The sequence below is a fragment of the Chiloscyllium plagiosum genome, unplaced genomic scaffold, assembly GCF_037043375.1.
Source record: "Chiloscyllium plagiosum isolate Xiang-an unplaced genomic scaffold, Cpla_swu_hap1 HiC_scaffold_8, whole genome shotgun sequence".
NCBI classification, from domain to species: domain Eukaryota; kingdom Metazoa; phylum Chordata; class Chondrichthyes; order Orectolobiformes; family Hemiscylliidae; genus Chiloscyllium; species Chiloscyllium plagiosum.
Genome location: NW_028270146.1, coordinates 12,542,309 through 12,560,920, shown reverse-complemented (window position 1 = coordinate 12,560,920; position 18,612 = coordinate 12,542,309). Strand labels below are relative to the sequence as shown.

Sequence of the window (18,612 nt, the reverse complement as noted above, 5' to 3'; positions counted from 1 at the left end):
AGAGGGTGGTGCGTGTATGGAATGAGCTGCCAGAGGAAATGGTGGAGTCTGGTACAATTGCGACATTTAAGAGGCTTTTGGATGGGTATATGAACAGGAAGGGTTTGGTGGGATATGGGCCGGGTGCTGGCAGTTGGGACTAGATTGGGTTGGGATGTCTGGTCGACATGGACAGGTTGGGCCAAAGGGTCTGTTTCCATGCTGTACATCTCTATGACTCTATACAGAGAAATAACAAACACAGTTTATCAGTTACTAAGAATTCTGGCCTAAATTTGTATCAAACTTTCATGATACAGATCATATCCCAGAGCAAATGGGAATTCAGCAATTTAACAAGAAAGAAACAGAAGATATGAAAGTTACTTCTTTACTCAAGTAAATATTGCTGGCTATAAACTACAAGGTTATGAAATGGATTAGAATTATTAGTTACTAATATTGAAAGTCACTTATTTTGATAATTTTGTTTCTTGATTCAGGAGCAGATATTACTATGACAGCTTAGAGTGGCTTCACAGTGTGAGACTTTGACCATTAAAAGTTGAAATCCAGAGCCTGAGAAGCCGTATCCTTCTGAGTCCTCTGATGGGTCCTCCCTCAGTACAGCTGTGAGACATTCCTTTACCAGTAATGCAACTCCCCCACTCTTTTACCTCCCTATTACACCTGAAACATCTGAATTCTGGGACATTCAGCTGCCAGTCCTGTCCCCCTTTTAGCCAAGTCTCTGAAATCAAAATAATGTCATAGTTCCAAGTACTAAACAAAGCTGTAATTAATGGCCTATTATGCTTCTCGCATTGAAACACATGAATTTCAGACCACCTCCGCTGCTCTTTTCAGCAACGTTTCCCTGCCTGTTCTTAGTCATGTTTGCCTTGGTTTCTAACTCTCTCTCAATTCCTGCATTTACTGCCCTACTCCTCTGGTTCCCATCCCCCTTCCACACTTGTTTAAATCCTCCCCAACCACTCTTCCAAATAACCCCATTCCTCCCCCCCAACGAAAGGGCATTAGTCCCAGTCCACAGAGTCATGGCCTTCAGACAGGGTCTCTACCATCTCAATCTTAAATAGGCACCCCCTGACATTTAGGCCCAGTTCTGGATATGACGATGCTGTCACTTTGAAAAGGTCATTTTGCCCTGGATTTGCACATTCTCCCCCTTTCTGTGTGGGTTTCCTCCGGGTGCTCTGGCTTCCTCCCACAGTCCAAGGATGTGCAGGTTAGGTGATTTGGGCATGCTAAATTGCCCATAGTGTTCAGGGATGTGTGGATTAGGTGCATTACTCAGGGGTAAATGTAGAGTAATAGGGTGGGTCAATGGGTCTGGATGGGTTACTCTTTGGAGGGTTGGTGTGGACTTGTTGGGCTGAATGGCCTGTTTGCACACTGTAGAGATTCTATGAATTCTGTGATTGGTCCCTCAAGTTAAAGATTATTTTGAAGCAACACTTACCTATTATAGGAACATCATTAAAGGTCCTATTTACGTCATTCATTTATTTATTTATGAGTTGCAAACTGCGACCAACCAGGTCTTGTACAGCAAATGTTCCAGCCCAGGTTGAAACATTTTAAGTCAAAATTTATATTCCATTCTGTGAAGAATTTCCATGCCTAATTCATGATTATGTTCTATTTTGTGAGGCTTTGCTTTAGTTTCTCCAGGAACATGAGGTTTTGTCTAAAGAAAATTGAATGACAATTCATGAAAGTTTCCCATAGCTTTCCCATTTGACTTGGATGAGGAAGTGGAAGAGTGGGTTAGTAAATTTGCTGATGACACAAAGGTTGGTGGAGTTGTGGATAGTGTGGAGGGCTGTTGTAGGTTGCAACGGGACTTTAATAGGAAACAAAACTGGGCTGAGAAGTGGTAGATGGAGTTCAACCTGGAAAAGTGTGAAGTGATTCATTTTGGAAGGTCAAATTTGAATGCACACTACAGGGTTAAAGGCAAGATTCTTGGCCGTGTGGAGGAACAGAGGCATCTTGGGGTCCATGTCCACAGATCCTTCAAAGTTGCCACCCAGGTTGATAGGGTTGTTAAGAAGGCATATGGTGTGTTAGCTTTCTTAGCAGGGGGATTGTGTTTAAGCGCCTGGAGGTAATGCAGCAGCTCTATAAAGTCCTGGTTAGACCACACTTGGAATATTGTGTTCAGTTATGGTTGCCTCATTTTAGGAAGGATGTGGAAGCTTTAGAGAGGATGCAGAGGAGATTTACCAGGATCCTGCCTGGACTAGAGGGCATGTCTTATGAAGAAAGGTTGAGGGAGCAAGGGAGGATGAGAGGTGACTTGATAGAGGTGTACAAGATGATGAGAGGCATAGATAGAGTGGATAGCCAGAGATTTTTTCCCAGGGCAGAGATGGCTATCATGAGGGAGCATTAATTTACAGTGATTGGAGGAAAGTTTTGGGGAGATGTCAGAGGTAGGATCTTTACAGAATGTGATGGGTACATGGAATGCACTGCCAGCTATGGTAGTAGAGTCAGATACATTAGGGATATTTAAGCAACTCTTCGATAGGCACATGGATGATAGTAAAATGTATGGTATGTAGGTTGGTTTGATCTTAGAATAGGACAAAAGGTGGGCACAGCATTGAGGGCCGCAGGGCCTGTACTGTGCTGTACAGTTCTATGTTCTATGTTTCTCTGACGTCTGTTGTTTAATGGCAAGAAGATTGGATGATGTTTTACAAATAGCTTTGTCAGTGTTTCCAAGTGTTTGATCAGCTATCTGATCTCTTTCCAATTGTGTTAGAAGGGAATGAGCCTTTTTCTTCTTCTGAGACTCTAACCAGGCGATATACTCCGATATCATGTTATTATCAGATCTAGATGTGGATCCTATTTGTACCCAACTAATTTTTGATGCAACATTCTTCTGATACGCTTCCAGCTCAGACAGAACAGAATCCTTCACCAAATTTTGTGGTCAAACCACTTTCTTTGAACTACAATGTAACTAAGGAAGCATAACATATTGAAAAAGTGATGTAATTTGAAGTACTTTCAGCTTCAAAGGTGGTCATTTCGATATTTCATGAGTCAGCATACAGGGCCACCTTATGAATTTATCTTCATCTAGCGATCCAGAGATACTATCAGATGTGACAGGAAATGCTGAAGTTCCTCTTATCTCATTCTTTTGCCTGGAATGATCTGTGGCAACAGCAGTTGCAGTTCAGCAGACCAAAAAACAAAGAACTGCAGACATTGGAAATCCAAAACAAAAACAGAAAAAGCTCGACACATTCTAAAGAAGGGTCACTGGACCTGAAACATTGACTCTGCTTTGTCTCCACAGATACTGCCTGACCTGCTGAGTTTCTCCAGCTATGTCTGTTTTTGTTGCAATTCAAGCAGTCCTGGCTGCAAACTGTCTGAAAAGATCTATGTTGATTCCTTGCATTCCTTGCTGGGTCCCCTCTGAAGAAGTGAATCTACACTCTGCTGTCTTCTCATTATTTCACTCCTCTCTTTACTCTAGAATTGAAAATGCAGTATGGAAATCTCAAGATGTTACAGTTCTATTGCAATTTCATCTATATGGTACAACTCCACCATTCAGTAATATTTCATTGACAAATCTTCTCTTCAGAAAGTATCGAGGAAGATATATAAACAATTCATATTCAGTCAAGTGGACATGGTGCCCTTTGATGAACTGTCTCCATCCCAATGCAGCAGCTTACAGGCTACCTGGCCTTTTGGTGTATGAGCTTCAGCCAATACCTTCCTACACCATTTTAGAGCAGCATACTGCTGCCTCACAGCGCCAGGAACCCGAGTTTGATTCCAGCCTTGAGCGACTGTCTATGTAGAGTTTGCACATTCTCCCTGTGACTCATGGGTTTCTTCTGGTTTCCTCCCACAATCCAAAGATGTGCAGGTTTGGTGAATTGGCCATGCTAAATTGCCCATAGTGTTCAGGGATGTGTAGGTTATGTGCATTAGTTAGAAGTAAATGTAGAATAATAGGGTAGGGAAATGAGTCAGGGTGGGGTACTCTTTGGTGTGTTGGAGTGGACTTATTGAGCCAAATGGCCTGTTTCACACTGCAAGGATTCTATGATTTTCATTTCAGGTGACCAGCGCAGGAAAAATCATGAGATCTCCACACCATTTGAATCTGTATAAAATAGACTTTGGGGAGAGATGATGGGGTTGAAAATATTAAAAAAATCTTGAGAACAATGCCTTTAGTTAATTGTTTCAGCAAGAAAGGGTAAGAAGGTACTTTTAGTTGGAAACTGCAAAATACTTGGGGGAGATATAATTATATGGTTTAATGAATAGAAAGATAAGACTCTGAAGTAAGTATCAAGACACAAAGAACCTACACAATTAACATTTAGGAATGTCTAGAATGGAGTTTTGTAGGTGGTTGTGTCTGAAATGAGGATTTATGAAATGAACTTACAGAAGTCATATTAATAAATGCTGCACAATCAAATATCATGTGATTATGCATCACATAGTCAGCTGTCATGTGGATAGAATGTTATGTTATTGTATGAAACATGTTTCCAACCAGAGTTGGCAAACCTGGTGCAGATGGATGCAAGATTTTTTTTTTATTCATTCATGGTGTATGGGTTTTGCTTGTTAAACTAACATTTATTGCCCATTTCCAATTCTTCTTGAGATGGTGATAGTGAGCTGTCCTCTTGAATTACTACAGTCTTTCACATGGAAGTAAACTGCAATGCTGTTATCGAGAAAATGCCAAAATTTTGACCCAATGACAGTGAAGTAATGGTGATATAGTTCCAAGGCAAGAGAGTGTGTGGCTTGGAGGGGAATATAGAGGTGGTTTTTAAAAAATTCATTTATGGGATGTGGGCTTCATTGGCTGGGCCAGCATTCAGTGCCCATCCCTAATTGCTCAGGGGGCAGTTAAGAATCAATCAAATTGCTGTGGGTCTGGAGTCACATGTAGGCCAGACCAGATAAGGATGACAGATTTCCTTCCCTGAAGGACATTAGGGAAACAGATGAGTTTTTCTGGCAATGGTTTCATGGTCATAAGTCGACTGTTAATTCCAGGTTTTTTTTTTAATTGAAATTACACCATCTGCCATGGTGGGAGTTTGAACCTGTGTCCCCAGAACATTGGCTGAGTTTCTGGATTAGTAAATCCAGAGATAATACCACAAGGCTATTGCCTACCCAATAAGTGTTCCTATGCATTTGTTATGTTTGTCCTTCTAGGTAGTAAAATTAGCTGTGATGTTAAAATGTGATGTAACTTGAGTGTTGCTGCAATCCTTATAGCTGTTATGTGCATCATTGGTAAAGGGAGTGGGTATGGAAGGTGGTGGATAGAGTGCTAATCAAGCAGCTGCTTTGACCTGGATGGTGTCAAACTTCTTGCATGTTCTTGGAACTTCACCCATTCAGACAACTGGAGAATTCTATCACATCCCTAACTTATGCATTGTAGACAGTCATTAGGGAGTTAGGAGGTGAATTACTCATCACAGCATTCTCAGCCTCTGCTGTTGAAGCCACAAAATATATATGACTGGTCTGGTTCATTTTCTGGTCAATAGCAACCCCTCGGTTTTGATAGTGAAGAATTCAGTGATAGTAATGCATTCAGCATAAAAGAATGAGTCAGTTAGATTCTCTTGTCTTAAGGATAACATTGCCTGCCACTTCCGTGGCATGAATATTATTTGCCACTTGTCAGCCCAAGCCTGGATGTTACCCAGACCATGCTGTATTTGGGCACCAACTGCTTCCGTATCTGAGAAGTTGTAGATAGTGTGGAATCATCAGCAAACGTCCCCACTTCTGACTTACGATGGAGAGAAGGTCATTGATGAAATAGCTGAAGATAGTTGGATCTAGAACACTATCCCAAGGAAGTCATTTAGTTATGGAGCTGAGATAATTAATCTCAAACAAACACAACCATCTTTGCTTTATGCTATGTATGTCTGCAAGCAGTGGAGATTTTATTCTCTGATTTCCATTGCTCCAGACTATTTTGATGCCATATTTATTTGAAAGATTCCTTGATGTCAAGGGCAGTCACTCTGACCTCATCTTTGGGGTTCAGCTCTTTACTCCATGTTTAGACTAAGGCTGTAATAAGATTAGGAGTTGAGTGCCTGGGACATCATGGACAAGTTATTACTGAGCAGTGGCTATTTGAAAGCAATGTCAATGAGAACTTCCATCACTTTGTTTATGATTGAGAGGAGACTAATAGGGCAGTAATTGCCTAGGCTGCATTTTTTTTTTGTGGGCAGAACATACCTGGGTTGTTTTCCATATTGCCAGTTTTGTAGTTGTTCTGGGTATGTTTATATCATTTATATGGGCAGTGTTTGTGAATATTAAGAGAATCAAAAGAAGCTGGGTGCAGTGTAAAGATGTAATATTGATAATTAGATAAAAAAAGAATGAAGAAGAGGAATGAGAGGTATTGGAAAAAGAAACATCACGGTCTTGTTGTAAGACTGGAAGAAGAACTGTCTTAAGAAGGAACTCCCTCCCAAACAGCGTTGTGGGGGGTGTCCAGCACTGACTATTAAAGTGCATTTTTAAAAACTGAGATGTATATTTTGCGAATTTGAACTGAAACATAACATTCAGCCAATCAAAGGTCCTCTGTTTCCCATAAACCAATGGGAGTGTTAATTAGGTGTAAACTCAGAGGTTGCAAACAAGGTGTCAATCTATTTTAATATTTTTGGAGTTGAAAGCAATGCAATCGTGATTCTTACTGATTATTTTTTGTTTAAAATGCCGTCATTTATTCCTTTAGAAGCCACTGCATAGTTTTTGTTGCTTTTACGTTCAACAGGGCTCAACAATGCTGAATGCTGGCTTCCTGAAGTCTGTGCTGCCGGCCTCGGCCAGAGAGTTGATCCGAAATGGACTACTGAGAGGTTCGGCCACCTCCGGGATGTCCCAAGGTACTTCTCCCCTCTATATTCCCGTATCCACACTTGTGTCAGCAACCCCACACCTCTTAATCCCGAGTGAAAATTTTATACAAAGAGAAAGAACAGGGATTTTAAAGTAGTCTGCCTCTGCCAATGATCTCTGATCTTCGCCTGCTGACATTGCACTCAAATCAAGCCACCCAGATCATCCTTAAATACTTTTGAATTGAGAGGTGAGAGTAGGGTAGGGGAACATCTCTACCGATGGATTGAGAGGAGACAGACAGCCCATTAAAGGCAGAGGGTGCAGCCCATTACACCCAGTTGCAGCTGTTAAGTCACACGGTCACTTCAGCCTTAGGCTGGAAAAAAAATGGATTTGCATCAGAATTTACAAAGTTTTCCAAAAAGTATTTTTAACGTGAGCACCCATGTTTCTGGGAGGAGGATCTGAGCTTTGTGCAGGCAAAAGGTCAGCTAGAGCTCCCCCAACAGCTTAAAGAAAGAATGGTTCTCAACAAAATTCGTCCATGGGGCATCCTAAAACATTTGCAGACAATGGTGTACATTGTTTTTGTGAAGTGCAGTTACTGTTTTGAGATAGGCAAATGTGGCCGCTGATTTTGGTACGGGAACCTGTTAAACAGCAAACGTGATTGATATTTTCTAATCAACACACCTCTGGAGCAGGTCTTGAATCCAGGCATCCTGCTTCAGAGATAGGGACACTGCCACTATGCCACAAAATCTCTCAGCCAACATTCTGAGAAAGTAGAGGTATTGTGCTTTCTTGACTATAGTGCCAATATGGGTGGGCCAGGAAAGATTGTTGGTGATCGTCATTCCCAGGAACCTGACGCTCTCCACCATCTCCTCCTCAGCTCCATTGATGCAGAGGCATGCCCTACACTTCACTTCACTTTCCGAAGTAAATGACCAGCTCCTCCATTTTGATTGCATTGATGAAGAGATTATTGTCTCTATGCCATGCCGCGAAGCAAAATATCTCTTTCCTGTACTCCGCCTCATCATTGTTTGAGATCCAACCTACAATAGTGGTGTAGTCAGAAAACTAGGAAATGGAGTTAGTGCAGAATTTGGCGACATAGTCATACGTAAAGAAGAAGTATAGTAGGGGTCTGAGTGCAGCCTTGCAGGGCACCGATGTTGAGGGTTATCGTAGAGGTGTTGTCACCTATCCTTATTGTCTGCCGTCTGTTGGTCAGGCAGTCAAGGGGGGAGTAGAAACCTAAGTCCTCGAGTTTGGAGATGGGTTTTATTGAAATGATGGTGATGAAGATGGAGATGTAGTCAATAAATAGGAGCCTGTAATAGGTATCCTTGTTGTCCAGATGTTCAAGGGATGAGCGTAGAGCCAGGGAGATGGCGTCTGCCATGGGCCTGTTGCACCGCTAGGCAAATTGCAAGGGTTCAGTGCAGTTTGGGAGACTGGAGTTGATATGTGCCATGACCAACCTCTCAAAGCACTTCATTATAATGGATGTCAGAGCCACTAAGCAGTAGTCATTGAGGCACGCTACTGATTCTTCTTTGGCACTGGGATGATGGCCATCTTCTTGAAACATTTGAGAACTTCAGAACATAGTAAGGAGAGGTTGAAGATGTCTGCAAATACTCCTGCACAGGATCTGAGTGCATGACTGAGGATTCCATCCGGGCCTGAGGCTTTCCATGGATTCACTCTTAAGAAGGCCGATCTAAAATCTATGGCAGTAATCAAAGTATGGGTGCATCCGAGGCTGTTGGGACAGGTGGCATTGTTTCACTGACATTCTGTTCAAAGTGAGTGTGAAAACACATTGAGCTCATTGGCAGCAGTATGTCTTAAGCCAATGTTAGCCATTAATAGTCCAATAATGGCTATTCATCCTCCTAGCTGGATCATTATCCACTCCTTTGTCTGTCCAACTGTTCTTTGTCTTTTTGAGTTCTAACCCCATCTATCGTTTACTTCTCACCCCCCCCCCTCCTAAGGTTGGTGAGTCCAAAGCTAGAGGCATAGGTTTAAGGTGAAAGGGGAAAGATTTGAAAAAGACCAGAGGGGTAACTTTTTCATGAGAGGGTATTGATTAGTGGAACAAACTGCCAGAGGAAGTAGTGGAGGTGGGTACAACTACAACATGTAAAAGACATCTTGATGGGTATATGAATAGGAAGGGTTTAGAGAGATATAGGCCAAAAGCTGGCAAATGGGACTAAGTCAGATTAGGATATCTGATTGGCGCAGATGAGTTGGACCAAAGTGTCTATTTATGTGCTGTATGACTTAGACTACACTCCCAATATCTGAAGTAGATAACTGAAGAGATTGTGGAGGCATTGGTGGTGATCTTGCAGGACTCGGGAGGCAAAGGTTATTGTCACTAGGCAATTCATCCAGAATCTCAACTAATGTTCTAGGGACCCGGACTTGAATCCCATCATGGCAGAAAGTGGAATTTGAATTCAATTAAAAAAATCTGGAATTAAGAATCTACCAATATCCATGAAACCATTGTTGATTGTCAGTAAAACTTGTCCTCACTAATGTCCTTCAGAGAAGGAAATCAACCATCCTCACCTGATCTGGCCTACATGTGATTCCAGACCCACAGCAATGTGGTTGACTCAGGACTGCCCTCTGGGCAATTAGATTAAATTAGATTCCCTACAGTGTGGGGACAGGCCCTTCGCCCAACAAGTCCACACAAACCCTCTGAAGAGTACCCACCCAGACCCATTCCCCTACATTTACCCCCGACTAATGGACCTAACACCATGGGCAATTTAGCATGGCCAATTCACCTGACCTGCACATCTTTGGACTGTGGGAGGAAACCAGAGCACCCGAAACCCACACAGAAACAGGGAGAACGTGTTAACTCCGCACAGATAGTGGCCCAAGGAATTGAACCCAGGTCCCTGGCACTGTGAGGTAGCAGTGCTAACCACTGAGTTACCGTGCTCATTAGAGATGAGCAATGCTTGGTGGCCAACCAAAGATGTCCACATCCTTTGAATGAATAAAAAAAATCACTTGGTCAGGAAGGCTCCCAGAGGACTGGAAAATGGGTGATGTAACACCCCTGTTTAATAAGGAAGGGAAGTAGAAGACAGGAAACTCTAGGCCAGTTAGCCTGACAGAGCCATTGGGAAAACTTTAAGGATAAGATTGCAGGAGTACTTGGGAGTCAATGATAAAATAGGGGCAGAGTCAGAACGATTTCATCAAGTGGAGGTCATACATGACAAATCTGTTAGAGTTCTTTGAGCAAGTTAAACAAAGGAGAGCAATGGAGGGATCTGTTTGGATTTCCAGAAGGTCATTGACAATGTGCCACACAGAAGACTGCGAATTAAGATAAGAGTCCCTGGTGTTAGGGGCAAGTTCTGGCATGGATAGAAGATTGGCTAACTGGCAAAAATAATACATTAGGGATACAGGAGTCTTTTTCAGGATGACAACAAATGACTACTGGAGTTCCACGGAGGTCAGTGTTCGGACCACACCTATTCATATTATACATTCACGATCTGGACAAAGGAACTGAGAACATTGTTGCTAAGTTTGCAGGTGGCACAAAGATAGCTGGAGGAGCATTTAGTGTTGAGGAAGTGGAGAGGCAACAGAGGGACTTGGGCAATTGGCAGAAATCTGAGCCACAAAGGAACCTGTGAGTTCTAGTTCAGGATTCTCTTAAGGTGAAGACACAGGTTCAGTTGACAAGAAGGCAAATGCAATGTTAGCATTTGTTTCAAGTGGGCTAGAATACAAGAGCAGGGATGTACTACTGAGGCTGTATAATGCTATACTGAGACTGCATTTAGAATATTTTGAGCAGCTTTGGCCCCCCATATCTAAGGATGGATGTGCTGGTATTGAAGGGGATCTGTTTCAGAGCAGTGAACCAAGGAATTGAAGGGCTTGTCATATGAGGAGGGTTTGAGGACTCTGGGTCTGTACTCAATGGAATTTAAAAGGAGGAGGAGGTATCTGATTGAAGCTTACAGGTCTGGATAGAATGGATGTGAAAAAATTGTTTCTACTAATAGGAAAGTCTAGGACCCAAGGGCACAGTCTCAGAATTCATAGATAACTCTTTAGAACTGAAATGAAGAATTTCTTCAGCCAGATAGTGGTGAGTCTGTGGAGATCATTGCCACAAACGGCTGTGGAGGCCAACTCATTGAGTGTATTTAAGACAAATAGGCTCTTGATGGGTAAGAGGCTGTAGGGTTATGGGGAGAAAGCAGGGACTATGATTGAGAACATATCAGCCATGATTGAATGGCAGAGCAGACTTGATGGGCCGAATGGCATAATTCTGTTCGTATATTTTATGGTACCAAGCATTACCAAATTTTGTTTGTTTGTGCTTTAAGAAAAAAAGTTTCTCATCAGTAACTTGCTTAATATTTCTTCCTTTTAGAATTATATCAAATTTGAATATTACAACAACATTCTTCAAATTTTGTTTGTGTACAACCTCCTTTGTATAGTTGGATTGATAGATTTTGTTTGTGGTCAATTAATTTTTTTTCCCAGACAATCTTTTCTATTTTGTCAGATACAAATTAAAACAAGTACTTTATTGATTCCAGTGTCAGAAACAATAATGTCTGTGCTTGGTGCTTTTGTCAGAAGATAACAAGTGACCTGACTGGTCAAGGCCTAGTCTCTGGAAGCCTTTAGCTGTTGATGTCCACAGGTAACTCCTTAAATCTGCAAGACTCATTGGCCTGTTGTTGTGTTCTCAGGGAGCTCATGTAACCTGTTTAAAATTACAATAGTAAAGTGAAGAGACAGCTCAGGCTGGAAAACGACAGGGAGCAAGGAATGGCTGTTCGATTAAATTGCATATATTTCAATGTAAGAGGGCATACAGGTAAAGCCAATGAACTCAGGGCGTGGATAGGTACATGGGACTGGGATATCATAACCTTTACAGAAACATGACTAAGAGAGGGACAGGACTAGCAGCTCAATGTGCCAGGGTACAGGTGCTTTAGGCGGGACAGAGGTGTTGGAAGGAGGGGAGGGCGAGTTGTATTTTTGATTAAGGAGAGTATCACAGCAGTAATCAGAGATGAAATAACTGAAGAATCATCCAGTGAGGCTTTGTGGATGGAGCTACAAGATAAGAAGGGGATGGTGACGTTATTGGGGTTGTACTATAGGCGCCCAAATAGTCAACTGGAATTAGAAGAACAAATATGCAGGGAGATTGGGGAGACTTGTAGGAGCAATAGAGTTGTTAAAGGAGGGAATTTTAATTTTCCTAACATAGACTGGGACTGCCTTAGCATTAAGGGCCTAGATGGGATGGAATTTCTGAAGTGTGTTCAGGAAAGTTTCCTCAAGAGTATATAGAGGGTCCTACTTGGGAAGGGACAAAACATGACCTACTCTTGGGAAATAGGGCAGGACAGGTGATGGAGGTGACAGAGGGGGAACACTTTGGGACCAGTGACCATAATCCTATTAATTTTAAAATAGTTATGGAGAGAGACAAAACTGTTCCACAGGTTCATATTCTAAATTAAGACAGAGTGAATTTTGATGGAATTAGACAGGACCTTGCAGGGGTTTATTGGAGTTGTTTATTTGTAAGCAAAGGGACCTCTAACAAAAGTGAGATAGCTAGAGTTCAAGGTCTATATGTTCCTGTGAGGGTGAAAAGCAAGGTTGACAGGAATAAAGAACCCTGGATAACAAGAGATATTGAGGCTTTGTCCAGAAAAAAGGAGGTATGACTCAGATGCAGGGTCGAGAGTTTGGTGCTGGAAAAGCACAGCAGGTCAGGCAGCATCCAATGAGAAGGAGAATTGACGTTTTGGGCAAGAGCTCTCATCAGGAATGAGGCTTGTGGGCCGGGGGGCTGAGAGATAAATGGGAGGGGGAAGGTAGCTGAGAGTGTGATAGGTAGATGGAGATAGGGGTAATGGTGATAGGTCAGATGGGAGGGTGAACAATATAGGTGGGAAGGAAGATGGACAGGTAGGGTAGGTGATTAGGGCAGTGCCGAGTTGGGGGATTGGATCTGGGATAAGGTGGGGGGAAGGAAAATGAGAAAACTGGTGAAATCCACATTGATGCCGTGTGGTTGGAGGGTCCCAAGGCAGAAGATGATGCGTTCTTCCTCCAGCTGTCAAGTAGTTAGGGTTTGGCGATAGAGGAGGTCTACGACCTGCATGTCCTTGGTGGACTGGGAGGGGGAGTTGAAGTGTTCGGCCATGAGGTGGTGGCGTTGGTCGGTGCGGGTGTCCCGGAGATGTTCTCTGAAGCATTCTGCAAGTAGGCGTCCTGTCTCCCCAATGTAGATGAGGCTGCATCGGGAGCAACAGATACCCTAAATGATGTATGCAAGTGTCGGTAAAACTCTGATGGATGTTGAAAGCTCCTTTGGGGCCTTGGACAGAGGTGAGGAGGTAGGTTTGGGCACAGGTTTTGCAATTTCTGCGGTGGAAGGGAAAGGTATCAGGAGGGGAGGGTGGGTTAATGGGGGGGCGTGGACCTGACAAGAGAGTCGTCAAGGAAATGGTCTTTACGGAAATCAGATAGGAGTGGGGAGGGAAATATATCTCTGGTGGTGGGGTCTGTTTGTAGGTGGCGGAAATGACAGAGGATGATGCAATGTATACAGAGGTTGATGGGGTGGAAGGTGAGGACCGGGGGAGTTCTGTCCTTGCGGTTGGAGGGGTGGGTGCGAGGGCGGAGGTGCAGGAGGGGGATAAGATGTGCTAGAGGGCATTATCAACCACGTGGGAGGAGAAATTACAGTCTTTGAAGAAGGAGGCTATCTGGTGTGTTCTGTGATGGAACTGGTCCTCCTGGGAGCAGATGCCGTGGAGGCGGAGCAATTGAGAATAAATTCGTATATATCACATCATCAGAGGTTCTATAATACTCTAAGAGCTGGCGCTGTGGAAGCCAGACCTATATCAAGCACTATTCACATGGGCGGCACAGTGGCACAGCAGTTAGCACTGCTGCCTCACAGTGCCTGAGACCTGGGTTCAATTCCTGTCTCAGGCAACTGTCTGTGTGGAGTTTGCACATTTTCCCTGTGTCTGCGTGGGTTTCCTCCGGTTTCCTCCCACAGTCCAGAAATGTGCAGGTTAAGTGAATTGGCCAGGCTAAAATTGCCCGTAGTGTTAGGTGAAGGGGTAAATGTAGGGGAATGTGTCTGCGTCGGTTGCTTTTCGGAGGGTCGGTGTGGGCTTGTTGGGCCAAAGGGCCTGTTTCCACACTGTAACTAATCTAATCTAAGCAAATAAAGGGTGACTTGGTGATGGGATACCGGCCTCTGTGGAGTTATGTCAGTAGCAATGAGAGAAAAAAATACAATCCTGAAGAGATTTGCTCGCAATAGGCATCTTTGATTTAGTGTAAGTGTTTCTGGTGTCATGCCATTATTTGGGAAGTAAGGCTTGTTCGATCCTGTTGTCAAAAACTGGGCCTAGTATGTGGAAAGAATGCGCTATTTTCTCTGGCCAGATGATATTGAAACAGATGAAAAGCACCGAGTAATTCTCCTGACAGCTTGCGGACCTGCAGCTTTTTCAATTATTAGGCACCAGATACGAAAGCATTTCAAGAGTTGACAGATTTAGTTAAGGAATGTTATGACCCAAACCACCTCTAATTCTGAGATGCTATCGGTTTTACTCAGCAATGCAAGAACTAGGGGATCTGCGTCTGGATTTTTGACGAGGTGAAAACGACTGGCAGAGGCATGTGACTTTGATTTCGCCTTTAATGAGGTGCACAGAGACTGTTTAATATATAGGATTAATGTTATTAGTTATTTACATAAATGATCCGGATGTAAATATACGAGGCATGATTAATAGGTTTGCGGGTGATACAAAATTAGGAGGTATCATTGATAGAGGAGGAATGTAATCAGAAATTACAGAGAGATCTTGTTCAGATGGGGAAGTGGGCTGAGGATTGGCAAATGGAGTTCAATACAGATGTGGGAAAGTCAAATGAATGTAAGACTTACATAGTAAATGGTAAGGTTCTGAGGAGTGTTGTGGGACAGAGGTTCTTTGAAAATGGCATCACAAGTAGACAGGGTGGTGAAGAAGGCATTTAGCCTGCTGGCCTTGAGTATAGGAGTTGGGATGTTATATTACAGTTGTATAAGTCGTTAGTGAGGCCACACTTGGTGTATTGTGTACAGTTTTGGTCACCCTATTATAGGATAGGCATAGTTAAACTGGAAAGAGTGCAAAGAATATTTATGAGCATTTTGTAAGGACTAGTAGGCCTGAGTTATAGGGAGAGGTTGGCCAGGATAGGACTTTATTCCTTGGAACGTAGGAGAGGTGACCTTACTGAGGTGTGTAAAATCAATAGGATGAAAGCATATAGTCTTTTTCCTAGTGATGGGGAATTGTAAGCTGGAGGGCATAGGTTTAAGATGAGAGGGGAAAGATTTAAGAAGGACCTGAGGGGCAACTTCTTCATGCAAAGAATGGTGCATATATGGAATGGACTGCTGGCGAAAGTGGTTGAAGCAGGTGTAATAGGAACATTTAAACAACATTTGGATAGATACATGGATGGGAAAGGTTTAGAGAAAAATGGACTAAGTGCGGGCAATTTGGAACTAGCTGAGTGGGCACCATGGTCAGCATAGACCAGTTTGGGCTGAAGGGCCCAATGCTGTATTAGTCTATAACTCTAATGATGTAACCATGCAAATGTGCCTACTAGCTGAAGCCCAGTTGAACTTCAGACAAGCAGTACAACTGGCTTTGTCATTAGAAATTACAGCAAGTGGAGCAAGAGTTGCAGTGTATGCGAGTGGAAGTGGGCACCCTCATGAGGCTTACTGAGCTTGGGGAACACAACATGAGTGAAGACAGTTACAGAGCCTCACTCAGAACATATCCAGAACAGAGCGACTCTAGGTCACCCCACAGCAAAACCCAAACGAAGCCAAGCCTCGCCCAAACAGTTAACATTTTCTTCAGGATTTGGGCTAGCAAGCTATTTTAGTTGCTACTGGTATGAAAAGTCGAATCCACAAAAGAGTCGCATTCGGCCTGAATTGAGTAAGAAAAGTCATAGGCTGGTATCCAGGAAAGTGTACACCCTGGAAAGTCCACCTGCATTTGGTTTGGAACTGTTAAGTTGCTTAGCAACATCCAAATCAGAATAAACATTTGGTTAAATAATCACTCAGTTCAAATGAAGGTTCATACCAGCACAGCAGTTTGAGTGTCGAAGGACCAGTCTGTAACAAAATTTGCTCTGGATTCCAACCCTTCAGTTTGCATAAAACTTTGACTCGGCTGAAAACCTATACAGTAGCTGGGAATGTTTATAGATTAAGGATATAACTTTGGTTGCGGTCTTGTATGAGAAGCAGTTGGTTCAGTTACCACTGATTGTTGTAAAAGGCTCAGGCCCAAACCTGATAGGGTGAAATTGGTTGAAAATGGCTCAACATTTTTCAATTAGAAAATGGCTGCCTGAGTGAAGTCCTAATTAAATAATTGGAGGTTTTTCAGGAAGGTCGAGGGACTATCAAAGGAGCCACCTTGCATGTTGACCACAAAGATATTCCACAATTCAGCAAGGTCCGCCCTGTGCCATATGCTTTATGGGGAAAAGTAGAGGAAGAAAGCAGAAAGTGGAAGGCAAACGAATCATAAAACCAATACGGTTTGTGAAATGGCAGCACCCATTGTATCGATTATGAAGGTTGATGGGTCAGTTTGCCTTTGTGGGCATTTTAAACAAATGGTACCCTGCTTCTCACAACTAAATAAATATCCAGTCCTTCGCAGACAATTTATAAGCAAAACTAGTTGGGAGGGGTGGGATGTGTCCTTCACAAAACTGGACTTGAGCCATGCGTACCTGTGAATGCGGTTAGATGAGGATTCCCAGAAGTACACTAGAACTAACATCTATAAGAATTTGTTCCAAGACAGCCATTTGGGGTGTTGTCAGCCTGTGCCTTTTTTTAGCGGACAATGGAGAACATTTTACAAGGCCTACCACAGCTTGCCATTTATCTGGAAGGCATGCTAATGACTGGGAATACAATAAAGAGCATTTAGAGAACTTGGATATAGTCCTTAGATGTTTCTCCCAGGCAGGCATATGCCATAGAAGAGACACCAGGCACCAGAAGGAACTTGCTTGGACTACAGAGTCGATAAGACGGGTCATACCCATTGGAAGATAAAGTGGCGGTGATCAAACATGCCCCAGCTCCCACATCTCAACTGGAACTTAGGTCTTTCCATGGATTGGTGAATTATTATGGAATGTTCATATGTAACCTGGCCTCCATCCTGGCATCCTTGTAACTGCTATTGAAAAATGGTTAGCCTTGGAAATGATCTCATAGCCAAGATATAACCTTTAGGGAAGTGAAGAAGCAGCTATCATCATCTAAGGTGTTAACACATTATGATCCCAAGCAAGACATGCAATGCCTCCCATGCGGTATCACTGTAGTGTTGACTCACAGATGGCCCAATAAAGAGGAACACCCAATAGTGTTTGCTTCCCAGACTTTGATTGATATAGAGTGCAAATACACCCAGATAAAGAAGGAAGATATGGAAGTTATCTTTGGCATGAGAAAGTTTTACTAATACCTTTACGGATATAAATTTGTAATAGTAACAGACCACAAACCCTGGCGAGGGTTACTCAAAGAGTACAAAGCCATACCACCGATTGCTTCAGGTTGAGTTCAGCAGTGGGCTCTCATTCTAAGTGCATACAGTTACAAGTTGGAAACTGTCCTGGAGGCCAAGTAGCAAATGCAGATGCCATTAGCTGCCTCCAGCTGCCACATCTACCACTGGTGGTGCCACCGCTGGAAGACTCCACTTTGGTTTTAATACTTTTGGACACGGTTCTGGTCACCTCTGACAATATCAGGCTGTGGACTCAAAAAGATCTGGTTTTGGCTAAACTAAAACAGCAGTTGGTGATGGGAGAAACAAAAGGGCCATCACAATCAGAATTAAAACCTTTTCACCCAGCGAGGTCAGATCACTGTAGAGGATGGCATTTTATTGTGGACAGCAAGAGTGATTGTCCCAAGCAAAGGCCGATGCCAGCAAATGGCTGAACTCCACCAGGCTCATCCAAGGGTGTCCAAAATGAAGATGTTGGTTTCCAAGATTGGATGCAGACATAGCCACATTGGTGGGGCAATGGCCAGAGTGCCAATAAGGACAGATGTTACTGCCAGCAGTTTCCCTACATTCGTGGGAATGAGCAGGTAAACCTTGGACTTGGTTACATGTCAACTGTAGTGGCCCTTAATGGCTCAACATTCTTCATCATTGTCCACTCAAATTGGTTGGATATGCATAGAATTCATTCATCAAACAAAGGGACAGTGATAGAAAAGCTGTGAACTTCACTTGCAATACACATGCTCCTGGAAGTGTTGGTCACAGACAACAGGCCATCATTTACCAGCTCCATACAATCCATAGCCTGATGATCTGGTGGAAAGAGCAGTCCAAAGTTTGAAGGCAGAAATAAGAAACAGTTTACAGCTTCACTTGATACAAACTGTCCCGGTTCCTATTTGATTATCAGACCACCCATCATGCAACTACAGGGATAGCTTTCGTAGAGTTGATAATGGACCAAGTTAAATCTGATCTTCCTGAACCTGGGTGGGGGAAAAGGTGAAATGGCATCAGGAACACC

The 18,612-nt window shown here is 43.0% G+C and overlaps 1 protein-coding gene across 5 annotated transcripts in view; it reads left to right on the top strand.

The window, feature by feature from the left end:
- Nucleotides 1-18,612, top strand: part of dglucy (D-glutamate cyclase) — a 123,762-nt gene that overhangs the window by 53,151 nt on the left and 51,999 nt on the right. For all 5 annotated transcript variants that reach the window (XM_087989589.1, XM_087989590.1, XR_006312687.2 and 2 more), the window contains one exon: nucleotides 6,830-6,941. In XM_087989589.1, coding sequence (XP_087845715.1) covers nucleotides 6,839-6,941 — 103 coding nt within the window. In that variant the 5' untranslated portion in view covers nucleotides 6,830-6,838. Of the gene's footprint in view, nucleotides 1-6,829; nucleotides 6,942-18,612 lie in introns of those variants that run through there.